Source organism: Mercenaria mercenaria, chromosome 1 (genome assembly GCF_021730395.1).
Source record: "Mercenaria mercenaria strain notata chromosome 1, MADL_Memer_1, whole genome shotgun sequence".
Classification (NCBI taxonomy): Eukaryota; Metazoa; Mollusca; class Bivalvia; order Venerida; family Veneridae; genus Mercenaria; species Mercenaria mercenaria.
Window position 1 is genome coordinate 41,332,529 of NC_069361.1, and position 14,261 is coordinate 41,346,789.

Below are 14,261 nucleotides of genomic sequence, written 5' to 3' on the forward strand. Positions count from 1 at the left end.
CAAACGGAATACGGAATTATGTTAAGCTAATATACTGGTAATGTTAGATGATAACATCAATAGACCGTCATATTACAGAGCTATCTCAGTGAACCATTATATAATTTACAGGACAACGCCTGAATTTCATAGTTCGCGTTTCGTAATACAAAGATTTCGGGAAAATTTTGGAATAGTCAATAACGTCAAATAGCGATTATTCAGATATAGTTCACATAATCTACGAACAATACTGGATTTGTAGAACAATTTCATACGAATAATATCTTTCACACTTTAAATTTAAAACAAAACCTTTTGGGACCTAAAATTTACGGAAAATGAAAGCTCCTGCAAAAATCTTAAGCAATACTTCTCTTCGAAAAGCTTATAACGTGAAGAATAAAATATTTCTTGAAAGATTATTGCATTTCACTGTATAGAGACCTGTACTAAAAGATGATGCAATCATTAACTATATGACTAAAGCAAATACTGAGGTGCGGCACCTGGTCAGCTTTACAACAGCATTGCTCAATGACGAGAAGACACTGTTATGCAAGAAAGAGTTCGTGTATCCTTGCGATCCGATCCAATGAACTTTTACAGAAAGAAAACAAAAGCTTCTCTGGTCCCAAATTATTAAAACTAAAATGTCAGCTGATTTGTGAGACATTATGACAGAGATAAAGTAGCATCGAAACTAATCTTTTCATTTTATTATTATTTTCTTTTTTGGTAAGTGGGCTTGTTTGAAATGTACATCCTCGTTTGTACTGCTAGGCGCTTTACCGTCATTCGACTGATATATTCTAGTGGTGATTAGTTGGTATGAATGCTCTCTACTTATGTATATGTGTGTATACATTATTCTTTTAGATATACTAGAATGTCATTTTTGAGGTTGTTTTGCAGAATCAAGTTTGACTTTATCTCGGTGGATAACTTGTTTGTCATAGATTATGGATTAAAGTTATGTTGGAATAGCAGTACATGTGTTTTGGACGCAGCAATATTAAATAGAACGGAAATATCTACCCAAGTATGCACATGGGACAAAAGTTTCCAAATGAAAGGTGAGTTCGATTTATATAAACATCTCTCTTGTCCCCCGCCCTTTTCCTATATAACAAGTGCCATGTAATATGTAAATAGGCTGCGTCCATCTGTTCGCCGGGTTCATTCAGTCTGTCAGTCAGTAGGTCCGTCACTGTTTGTGTCTGGTGCAATACTCTGCCATCAATTAAGAAATTTTAGAATTCCGTTAAAATAGTTATTTTTCTATAAATAGACGGAGTGTTGTAAGACTCAACATCAAGATGACAATTAGCACTTAAAATATATAGGTCATTTTCCTTGTCCGAAGAATAAATATTTACTCTAGTGAATGTGTTGTGTAAAATGTCTGTGGGCGAGGGATGCTAGTAACTCTATAACTGTAACAATATCTCGTAAAAAATATCAATGATTTTCCAAATGGTAAGTTTTTATTTTGTAATAAGAATTAGGAAACAATCTAAGATAGAATTTATACAAGTACCTTAGTACTTTACTTCATTTTCAGAATACACGTTCTAGTACGGAATATGTTTACATTAAACAAAGCATGATAAAATAACTTTACCGTGTTGTTGAAAATGTTAATGTGTTCTTTATCATTATCTGTCAAACACTAAGTTGAGTAAAAGCACTATTTGTGAAATTATTTCTAATTCAAGAAATATATTTACAGATTTCTCGCTTTCAACATGGAAAGAAGATCATGGATTAGGTCCAAATGAAAACATAGAAGGGTTATTGTCAGACCAACTTTTCGAACACCTTGAACTATCACAATACTTAGCATCGCAATGCACAAAAGATTATTTCAAGTCTTTCATGATAGCTACGGGTACGTACAAACTAGAAACTGTTGCATAATGTTACATGCTGTTAAATTATCTACATGTAGAAACAACTTATCAAATACGTTAAAATGATTACGAATTCAATTTTCTTGACATAAGTTACAACTTTTCACGTTGATGACAGATGTGTGTATTTTATCCTACCATAAGTAAATATCACATTGCACGTTTATTTATTTGGGTCTAGCTCCGCCTGTCAACAGTGTTTAAATTTAGTAACTGCGGACAGTTTACCTAACAGTATTCATTGATAGTTAATCAGTACTAAATTGTTCTCCGCAAGTTACTATCGAATTGATCACGTGAATCATAGATGGAGGATGAATGATTTCACAGTGTCTTCTATCAAATTGTACAAGAGAATAAGCTCCTAACTGAGGCATCGAACAGATGATCCGTAGGTCTGGGCTCTTGAGCTAAGCTTATGGATGAAATAATGGCAAACGACATATTTGTTATAACTAATATTACATTTCAGAGTGCTCTCAGGATGTACCTCGCTGGTTTGAGGACAACGACGATTTATTCTGTGGATTTCAGAGTTCTTGTTCAAACATATCTTGTTGTGTGATGCTGAAGTCTCTCGGGCGGTCATTTACAGTTAATGTTGACATTCGACCTTGTGAATTTCAAATGTTTATTGCTATTGAGAAGTTACAGAAAGTTGTTCCATTAAGTGGCTATAATTGGGGTACAGCTGACACAATTTCTCTTTCTGGCATAATTTCTATGAAGTAAGTGTCTGTGTCTTGATAAAATTCGTTTAGCATTTACGTATTATGACTTCTGCAAGGTATGAAGAAATCTATTGCTGCAATAAGTTTGTTTAATTGTTGAAATATTGGAATGATTTTCATTGTTTAAAGCAGAAAAAAACATCATTTTTATTTTTCACCGGTTCGAACCTACACTTGAATGCGAAAATTAATTTAAACATAAATAATTGGAAAACTCTTGCAAAATAAACTTAAGTAAAGACATAGGTGTATATAAACACATAAACGAGCATAAAGATTGGCGCGCAACCGTTATATAATGTTAAGCAAATTTTGAAACTTCACAGAACTGTTCGACATTATTCTGACGTCATGATATTGGGACCTCGTGATGCAATACAGGTCAGGTTTCGCGGGTAAAATCGGAATAATTTGGTTTAAACTATTGAAAGTCATAAAATGAAATGGACTTTTTTGTTTTACATGTAAGATCGAATTGTACTTCACTCGTGAACACCATAATTTACTTTTTCAGGAGTAGCTACTCGTGAAAATATTGCATATGATGTTTACTCTTTGAAATAAACCTTGAGCTTACACTGAAACAAACAAATATCCTATGTTTATTGTAACAATTTTATACTACCAACTCAACAATAGTTCGCTTCAATTTGAACCCATGACATTTGGATTCATAAGTCGACTAGCTTAATTACTACACTATATTACTGTCTGACTGTTGACCCTTTTCACATGAACCGTGTATGTGTTTTGATATTTTATAAAATAAAATAATTACAAACTAGTTTATAATCAAACAAATTTGGTACCGTAAATGAGCGGAAGTGTTTATGTTTAGATTTCCTGAAAATGAAACATTTCAGCCATACGTTTGTGTAAATGAGTTATATCTAAGAGATAAATTTAGCGATATTGAAAACTGTTCTTAATAATTGTTGAAAATGAATGTTCTGTTTAGAGTTAAACGCTTATACCCAGCATTTCTGTGGTTGAGAAAAGTCCTAAAATCTTACATAGCTGGGAATATTTAACTTTTAAAAATGACCATTGGTCGCTACCTAGCAAAGCCATGACAAAGATAATCATTAAATGCAAAAGAAAACCACGAAAGTGCAATTTAACAAATTGTGCAAACTTCTTAATATTATTTAATGTGTTTCTTAAATCATCATCCAGTGAAGAAAATATCTTTTTGGCTGTTTGACGGGTATGTTTAAATGACTCTCGAAATATGTAGTTATATATCTGGTATTTGAGTCTTTCGTTTGATTTTATAGATATGCAATTTATGATGTTTCCGCTGAAAATGTCTTCATCATCGATTTAGAAATATCCGTTTGTCCCGACGCTATATCGGCGTGCTTGTTTGATGGTATCATCTTGAACAAACAAAGAATTAAGAAAGAACAATGCAACTGGGAAGATACTTCTATCGATGCAGGTAAACGCATTGTAAATAGCTCGGAGTAAGGCTTCTTCATTTTAAAATTAAAAATTGGGCTATTTGGAAAGATTGATATCTAAAATAAATAATTTCATTTTTACTGCACACATATCAAGATGCCACGAAGTGCGTAAGTCGAGTCTGAGGAAGTGGTATTACGTATTATTTATATTTCAGATTTCAATCTCACTAGCTGGATGTATAACAGGGGATTAGACTTAGATGCGTTTTCTGTACACGGGACGCGATATTTAATGGAAACGCTTGGGATTGACACACTTCTTCTTCAGCCGTCCTGTAATTTGCAAGATAGAATATATGAAGAAGATGTATTAGATACAGGTACATTGTACTCCACGTCATGTATCTTAAATCTTAATTCAATGTGTTTGAAAAGGATGTCTCGCTAACAATTCAGGAAACACGTTTTTCGTATAATTCACATATTTGTTTAGGAAACCAAATGTATTTTATATTTTGTTGTAATATAATGCTTTTGGTAATGAAAGTTATTCGAGTGTCTTTCATATTTATCTAAAAATCTAAATACACATTTCTTCTGAATTATCTATATATAATATTTGAATGACTTTCTAAAGCTACGGGTACTTCATTCAAAATTTTAAGAGTTCTGACTGAAAAATAAACCCGGATTTCATTATAATATTTTTTTCAGTGTCAAACACTTTGCTCTATTGCAGACTGTTCCATGGCAAAACCCTTTTCATCCTTGATGCCTTTAGCAGCTTGTCGACTATCATCAGAATGTACTCATTTGGAGTGCTGTTTAGATACGCCATATGTCAATCAACATTTCAAAGTTGAATTCGACTTTGACCCTTGCAATTACAAATATACAATAATCATTGAACAATTTAGATATGAGAATAACCTCTTCAATGTTGACCTCGCAACAGAGCATACATTTTCTTTACTCGGAGTGGTATCTCTAAGGTATGCTAGCTATATTTGTATCTAACAATAACTGACTAGGTCATAATGAATGATAGCGCATGAAGCCACATCAAAATGAATAAAAGATAACTACTACTAAATATAGAAGTAGCCTCAATCATAGTACAGAGACATGTTTTAACATATTGTTGTATTTTAAGTTAAAGTATGTTTTATAAAACATTTTGCTGGTAATGCTAAGCCTCACAAAAAAAGATCTGTGAATTTCTATAGTGATTCTTTGAATTGTTGCACTGCCGTATTTATCACATGATTTAGATAACGGCAATGGAAATCATTGCTGTAGGTTTAGGTTTACAGGTTTCTAAGAATTTTGTCGCAAAGAAGATTGATTTATTTAATTGAGTAGCTATTTCTTTATTTGACGATTTATCTTAGGTTTTCTATATCTCACATATTGACTAACAATCGTCAAATCAGCTTTTATGATAATATTTTAAGAACACGATTTTATTGCTGGAGGGTAAGTTGGGTTAAATTAAAAATAAAACAGTGATTTGCCCTATAAACAAGTCGTTAAACTATTTAAGCTGAGAATGTAGAAATGTATTTTATAGATACCGCATAGAAGATTTGGATGTTGAAAGACTTTACATCGTTAACTTAAGAATTACGATATGTTTGCACAGAACGGTGTGCCCGATTGACCTTCAGATATTACATGATACACTAATAAGAAAGCCCAATTGCTTCATGAAACTGAAACAAGAGTACGAAATAAAAGGTATGTACGACATGTTTCTTTCCCGGAATGCTAATTAAATCATGATTAATTTCTACGTCTTTAGTTGATAATCAGCGACAACTCTCCAACACTATACTTGTAATTACAAATGAATTTGAAAGTCTGTTCACTACGTTTTTGATTACCTCATGCTGATCATTCTTATATAAAACACTGGAACAAATGTTAATTTTTAACGTAAAGATAATATATATTATTTAACGATGACCTAAGCTTTGAATATTGCAGATTTTTCCTTAAAGAGATGGTTGGACATTTCCAATGCGAGCTTTCCAGTTTCAAAGAATGTCGCTTCAGTTTTGATGAGCCAGCTCGGCATTACTAAGTATCTGGAAACTAATGTTTGTGTTATTGGTTTAGAACCGTTTAATCAACTCGGCTGGAATAGAGGTAATTAAATTCGCACTGTTTAATATTTTTACTCTCCTGCCATTTAATAACATAATTGGGGTTTAGAGTGAGGAAAGGCATATACCACAAATCGGTTTAAGGTCCACGGTACTGCTTTCAAAGCCCATGAACCTTAAATACATGTAATAGATAACTTTGCAGAAGCCAGATCACCAAGGGAACATACATTAAGATAACATTTGAAAGTAAAGAGGCTTTTTAGAAACTACTAACTGAAAGATTCAAAACTGTCAACCTTAGATAAACCCTTTGGAAATTCGTTACTCTTTCTAACGAATTTTTGAAAGTTGTGCCCATTTTAAGTTAGATATTACAAGTAAGCAGGTATGTAAGAAACAAATTTAATTTTGAGACTGCATTTTAACCCCACACCTTTTATTGACATTAAAAGGTGATCTTAAAGGATAGGTTTTATAGCTTACGCATCCTTTCATTTTGAAAACTTTTGTTACTTAGGAAGGTTAGTGCTAGTTTGGCATGTAACAGGATTTTCAGAACCCTTCTGCATGAACGTGTTCAAACCCTTCGTAAATCTTCAGCGTCAAAGATGCCTTAATTGTACATTATGCTTCTTTTTTAACTTGTGATAAAGTTTTTGGTTTGTAAGCAAATATTATGCAGGGTTCAGATAGTCACGTGCGCTGTTGAAATAGCTCTTTGAGGCAAAACGATGAAATGGATCCTGACTGTCCAGAATTTGAATTTAAGTATAGCATTACATTTGAATTTATTTCTGCTTTTGAAATCCTTTAATTATTGTGAACTATCTTCTGTTTCCATTTCACTTCATTCTGTTTGATTCAGCAATGATAGGACGCGGTTTAAGAGAAATTGAACTAATGCAACATTCTAACTGTCACCAAGGGTATAACCATTTAACTATTAACTCCAAGACAACTACTTTTATTCAAATTATAGCAACTTATCACTTTTTGAAAATGAAACTAAAATGTAAAACAAGGCCGTAGAGGATGAAGGTATTTTTCTTTAAATGTTGACAACCGTTTTACACGAAACGTGTATACTAAAATATCCTGGAAGTATTTGAGGAAACCAGTTTACACAAATTTTAAAAGTATATCTAGTGTTTGACCTTTCTCAGAAATTTGGTAATTTGAGTAATTTAAAAAAAAAAAAAGATTTTTTTTTAGAACTATCCTGTAACGAAAAATGTTTGCCTTGCATTTCTAGGTAGGACTGTATATTTCAAACTCATTGAAGAATATTTTGTTGCAGCTATCATTTCCCGTTAATCGTTGCCAGATGTATATATTTCATTTCTTATTTATAAATCCCCTGAGTTTTATGGTGTGTACTAGCATCGCTCGACGCACAATGCTCACGCTGTACCTGTCAATTATCTAAAAAATTGTCCATTTATAAAGTGTTCATTATTTTAAGAACGGAAGTTACAGCTTAATAATAGATGGTTGTAGTAAAATAATCGTTTGTATAACGTTGTGTCGGTACAATAATGGCGAACAGTAACAAAGGATTTGATTACAATCGTGTTGGGAATACAATTTAAATTCATTCGTTTTAGATGCATGTCCACTCAATGTTTCCGTTCCGGATCAGCAGCTGCAAGATATTTCCTGTTCATTGACAACAAAATGTACTTCAGCTTCTTGTTGTATACCAATCCCACTGATGGAACGAAACATCAAAGTATATATAGATGTAGATCCATGTGCATTGACGATGATTCTAGGTATTGAACGGCTTCAATATTTCGTCAGTTTGATCGATTATGATTTTGGCCGAGAAGAGTATGTTTGGCTTTCAGGAGTATTTCGACTGAAGTAAGCTCTTTGTTTTGTAATAATTAAAGTGATCTTTTTCCTTTAGACAAGCATGATTACTCAAATTACTTTGGAGTAATGCAGATCATATAGAAGCCATAGTAAATGAGGTTTTCAAAATTGTTGATGATAATTTTTTTTTGTACATTTCGTTATTGGACACTTGTATGACATGTAATAATATTTAGTTATAATGCTAAGCTGAGGATTTAAGTGTGGTAATAAAAAGTATGCTTGTCATTATTCAGGTTTACTATTTATGACATAACCAGCAAGAATGAATATCTGGTTTCTCTGACGTTTGAAGAATGCTGGGAGTCTAATGATGTATGTTCAAACGAGTACAGCATTTTTAAGAATCAACGGTTACCAAAACAGATCTGCAATTCAGTTAAAGGCTATACTATTCCCGGTGAGAAACTTTTTTTATGAGGGAGATTAATAACATTATTTTGCCTAGTAAATATATTTTGCTCATTCAATAGTTTGCATGACATTGTATTTTTTATGAAAAATTGATGAAGTTCAGATGAACATATTGAAGTGTATTTCAGAGTTTTCCTTCTCTTCATGGATGACAGATCATGGACTGAGCACAAATGCCACGTTAGATGTAAAACAGAAAAATCAGCTCCTTGCAGATTTAGGACTCAGTGCTTATCTCAAAGAAAATGAATGCATTATAGAAACACTGACTACTGGACTATATCAAAATGGTTGGATTAGCGGTAATATAACCATTAAGAATTTATGCATTATGCATCACTGTGTTTATCTAACCTAACATACCGATTGCATATGCTATAATAATATCTGTTAATCAGTATAAAATTATCAAAATTCACAGCGTTTTAGCTAACTTTTGATTGCTATGTGTTTATGTGTTTCAAAAAGGTTTGTCACTTTAAGTTATCAATGCAGTTATGTTGACGAGCTATTTGTAGTCACGTGTGTGTGTGACGCGCTGTATTTACAATACTGTGACGTCCATAACGTAACTTGTTATTTTTCTGGGTAATGAAGTAAACAGTCAACGGCAAACGAACACCATCTTTCTGTCTTAATTCAATGTCTCCACGTCATTTTTGTGCCGTGACCTGGGTGTTTCGATGGTGGAACTAGTGTGACGTTAACGTGGAAACCGCTGTCTTAAGTAAACGGGTAAAGAAGAAAAGATGTTTACTGAGAGAAGAAACGATGTTTTGGTTTTCTTCGTATTATTGGTTTCAGTAGATTAATCTCTGGGTTTTAGCGTTGATTTTCCTTCAAACACACTAGCATGATGTCTGTGTGAACATATCTTGCATTTGAATTTGGATTTACAGACATTAAACTTTTAACTTCATTGGCAGTTAAAATGCAGCTGCTTTTCCATTACAATATTTAGTTTGTGTTCCCGATCATTAAGTTTTGACCAGTTTCTACATGTACTAGAGTGCTCTCCTTCACAATACACACATCCTTGTATGTGTGGCGGCCGTAAAAAGTCACCCCGACTTCATTTCAGTGTTGTTATATTTTCTGGGCATTCGGGATCATTGATTTCAACTCGTTTAGATTGAAAATTGAATACTGCTTAAGCTGGTGCTAGGGGGCGTGAGCAGTGTTGCATTTTCTATTACTGCTCATGAACAGACTCAATCAAACCGAGTCTGCAATTCTCACTGTTTGCGTTGTTCTCGGTGATTCCGAGGGATCTACCTTCCAGGTTATATTCAGTATATTTCTCACTAGATCTTTGTATACTAGTATTTCTTTTCTCCAGTCTGTGGATATTAGATTTCGTCAGAAAAGGTGCTGTTGCAAACAATTCGTGCGGGGTATCAGGCGTCTATAATATTTACTTCATTCAATAAACACTGCATTAAGTCATTTAAACACCAAGATAGCGCGCATTTATAATTTTCGTTCTCAATTCTGGCGGCAATTTCTGAAGAACGACGGGTGTGAAGAGTGATCCATATGTAGTCTCGTTAATGCTTAATGAATATAGTCCCCTGATGCAAGTCTCCGTATCATAGAACTTTTTCAGACTAGTAACTGTATACACAGGGGCTGGAACTTGTAACAATGTTTTCAAATAAGTTTTCATAATTTTGTCTCTCTGCCCGTACATTTCGAGTTAAAATGACACTGCTTTCTCATAGCTAATATTAGTTCCTTTGGACGACCTCGGGGGATAACTGACTCCTACGAATCCTAGAATGTTTCTGTCTAACAGCGGCAAGTCTAGCTAAATGAGTATATGATTTAATTGGCTGTGGGATGGTTAGATGCAGGATCGGAGTGTGACGCGTTCTAAAGGATTTCGTGTTGATGGTTTGTCTGAATCACAGACTATTTGCCAGAAAAGAACAATGCTTGGTAATAAGCATTGTGAGAGATCTGATTTAAACTTGGTAGTATTTTGTATCTGGTATGTAAGGTAAAGATATTTTGTATCTTGTATGTAAGGTGTAGCTATACCCATCATGCTCTAAAATCTTTACCTCATACCACTTGTATATTTCTCTTTTACTTATTATAGCAAACGCTGTCATTTAGTATAAACATGGATTACACTACGTTTGAACGTACTAGACCTTCAGAAATGCATAATAATGATCAACTTTGATACTGTTTTAAAGCAGTTCCTTGGTTGTCATTGTAATTACTATATCTGTATTTTTATTTTGCATTACCATTGCGGCCCAACAAAACGTTTATGCTGAGACGCTCAGTTTGTATTCTGTGTGTTTTGTACCATGTCAAGACATCCTTCACGTCACTTGTCATGCTTTCTGTTTATAAGGAAACAGTCAACGTTAAAATTACCTTTCTATCTTATTCTAATGTCTCCACGACAATTTTTAAACATCTGGATTCTGTTACAGAATGTCCGTACACAGTTCAACTTCCTCTGTTACTTGACGGCATACAATGTACACTCCTAGATTACTGTACATCCGTAAGTTGTTGTGTAGCTTTGAAGCAGATTGGATATAACCTTCAAGCAGATCTTGATATAGATACATGCAATCAAATACTTACAATAAAAATAGAACGGCTGAAGAAAGAAATTATCTTAATAGAATACGATTATGGAGCCTTAGAAGAATTTTGGCTGTATGGAATAGCACATGCCAGGTAATTCCTTTCTTTCTTTTTTTTTCGGATCAGTTAACTTTGAACATTACGGTTTACATCTTTCACAAAGCAGTTAGTAAAAGCAACCGTTGATTCAGCTTAGAAATACAGAAATTAAACGTCGGAGAACCATTATCTTAACAGTGCTTTATGGTAAAGCGGGGTTTAGGGTATAGAGGATATGTTAAAATTTTTGACTTTAATTATTGTATCAATTTACTTTTTCGCTGACATGCAAACTGTTACATTTTGAATTTTTTTTTTTGGTTATTTTCGTATGTCATCATAAGTTATCTTTTAATGACTCAATCAGTGTGTATGTAATGAACATCAGAGAATGTAAAGTATATGAGAGATATTTTGAAAAGCTGAATGTATCAGAAAGACTTCTAACTGTGACTTATAGTAAAAAAAATCCTTGGAAGTTTGTTTAGATATGGAATTTAAACAAATAATTGAAAAATGACCAAAGCTATCCTGTACAAACTAAATCAACACATATTTAAACAAATGCCAGAAAAGAAAAAAAAAAACACCTGAATTTCTATTAAAATCTGAATGTTTTGAGAAGAATAGACATTTTCCTTCTGATATACAAGAAAAAAACTACTGAATTGAATTTGTTTGAAATTGAAGGCAGAAAACATCGTTAGCTATATTTTAAACACTATACGATCGGATAAAGAGACTCTTGAAAACTGTACGTTAGACAAGTGCACTATTTATTTTTATATACAAGTTGCTGGTGCGAACTTTCGATAGAGGTATCTGATATATTATACAAAACTTTCTTATAGGCTAAGGTGTTTATAGTGGTTAGTGATTTGTGAAGTAAGTTATGTCTAGAAAACCAATAAATCATCTGGGGAAAGTAAAACACGTTTGACTGAAACTTGTCAAGAAACAGATGATTTTTTAAAGTTAAAACCACGAAAACTTCTGCTGGAAGGGGAGTATTCTGTGCTACCTATATATGTGCGTCAAAGTATGGACGAGATAGCTAGAAAAGAGAGAAAATTCAAGAACAGTCATCTTAGGAGTTTGTTGGATGCATAATTGTGTTATGTTGTGCAGCATAATTGTGTTATGTTGTCCAGCATGTAACATAGATGGATTACTTTTCCAATTGATCAATTTAACACTAATAGGATAAGGATTGTCAAATGTTGTTGAATGCACTATTCCGTTGAATGAACAAATAGTAATATGGGTTAAGGGTATGTCTCTAAATATATGTTCTGTAACATTACACAAATTTTCAGGTACCAAGTGTACGACTTACGAGAGGAAAGAAAATACCTACTCAACATGAACATAAGTATATGTTTCGAATCGCATTTGCCATGCCTTAACTATACAGTGTTCCGGAATACGAAAGTTAAGAAAGTAAAATGTGACTGGGGAATGAAAGCGGACAACACAGAAGGTACATGTTTTCTTTCTTTTTTTCTTTTTTCCTTTTGCTATATCAGCTATTAAACGAAACGTTTATTGCAAAAAGACGTTTGGATAGGCAGTAAATTTGTTTATGCCCTTATATTGGAGACTTTTGTTTATTTAGACTGTATATATACCATATGTTGAATGCAATGACTTATTACTTATTACAAACAGAAAACAGATTTTTAATGTAAAAGTTTTACTTCTTTTAAGCATTTTCAATATCTAACTGGATGAGTAACTTCAAAGAAGACATAACTAACATAAGCAATTTGCCAGCTTATGCCACTGACGTACTCTATAACGACATGGGAGTTGGAGACTTCCTCTCCGAAAGTCAGTGCTTCGTCAAGATTCATCCTTTCAGTGTCAAAGGTGGCATAAAAAATGGTAATGGAATCTAAAAAAAGCGTTGATTTCACATTCGCCAAGTATCAGTCTTAACTTTCATGCATTGTTTGAAAAGCAGAAGTTCTCCCAAATGTTTATCTATGATAAGCTTTCACCATATTCTATTAACAGTGCAATAATTGCGATACTGTCACATTTTGCTATTCTTCTATAAACCGACAACTATCCCATGATGCAAATTAAACGATACATATGTTTCCATCTTGCTGATAAAGTTTATAGGACATATGCTAGTGTTTGGGTTGTTTACAAAGGCACAGGCTTTTCTCAAGAAATTGCCTATAAAATGATAGATAATTGTCAGTCTAGTTTGTTGATTTATTTCAAAATACTCCTTCTATTCGACAGGACATTCTCGTATATAAGTAATACATCGGTTCAGAATGTTTACAGAAAATTCAATTTAGCGAATGCATCATAATAGTTATTAATATTATTCATTTTATTACTTTGTTGTCTAATTGTTTAACTTTTTAAACGTATTTTCTGCATAAACATACATTCATACACTGCCAGAATTGCTCTATTTAGGAAGGTCTATGAACGCGAGAACAAAAGCTATTTGATATATATAGCCTTGTTGTAGTCATACTTGTGCTTGCACTAATGATAAGTTTTCGACACAATTCTTACGAAACAGTATGTTCTCATTTATTAGACCTAAGATTGTATAAACGATAGGAAGAAATGTAATTAGCGTGACCTTTGTGACATGAATTATTTTCAAGTGTCCACCAGTTCATATGATTTACCATAATGACCGAGATACAAAACTAATGTACTCAACTTAATTGTGATTTACAAATTGTGTCATTGTATGAAACTGTTATTTGGTTATGATTACTCGCATATACCAAGATCATAATGCAAAACAGTTTCGCCTATCATTGACTCTCGTCCGCAAATTGGGTCGCTTTTGCAATTGCCATGTCAGCTATAAATAATAATTGTATTTATCATTTCTTACTTTTTTGTCTACAGAATGTACCGGATATTCAAAGCCTCTAAATGATCTAGGTCCGGTTTCTTGTCATCTAAGCTCTACATGCATGTCACTTGAATGTTGTATCGACACAGAATATCTCCCGAGAACTTTACACACATTCTTACAAATAAATGCATGCAAGCAAACACTACTTATTGGTATTGAGAAATTCACATTTGAAATGGATTTAGTTAACTACGACTTTGGAACAACTGAAAACTTTTGGCTACAGAAAATATTCCGAACTGAGTAAGTACATATGTCATTAGTTGAGACTGTGCGAAGTATTCCATTATTTT

The 14,261-nt window shown here is 33.2% G+C and overlaps 1 protein-coding gene across 1 annotated transcript in view; it reads left to right on the forward strand.

Annotated features, from left to right (window-relative positions):
• The first annotated feature begins 898 nt into the window (after positions 1-898).
• The window catches only part of LOC128556671 (uncharacterized), a 29,311-nt gene continuing 15,948 nt past the window's right edge, over positions 899-14,261 (forward strand). Inside the window, exons 1-15 of the mRNA XM_053542307.1 lie at positions 899-1,055; positions 1,712-1,870; positions 2,365-2,620; positions 3,901-4,064; positions 4,245-4,409; positions 4,769-5,021; positions 5,600-5,766; positions 6,016-6,177; positions 7,742-8,000; positions 8,249-8,412; positions 8,555-8,728; positions 10,874-11,126; positions 12,389-12,552; positions 12,780-12,956; positions 13,959-14,211. Of these exons, the coding sequence (XP_053398282.1) occupies positions 1,049-1,055; positions 1,712-1,870; positions 2,365-2,620; positions 3,901-4,064; positions 4,245-4,409; positions 4,769-5,021; positions 5,600-5,766; positions 6,016-6,177; positions 7,742-8,000; positions 8,249-8,412; positions 8,555-8,728; positions 10,874-11,126; positions 12,389-12,552; positions 12,780-12,956; positions 13,959-14,211 (2,777 nt within the window). The 5' untranslated portion in view covers positions 899-1,048. The remainder of the gene's footprint in view (positions 1,056-1,711; positions 1,871-2,364; positions 2,621-3,900; positions 4,065-4,244; positions 4,410-4,768; positions 5,022-5,599; positions 5,767-6,015; positions 6,178-7,741; positions 8,001-8,248; positions 8,413-8,554; positions 8,729-10,873; positions 11,127-12,388; positions 12,553-12,779; positions 12,957-13,958; positions 14,212-14,261) is intronic.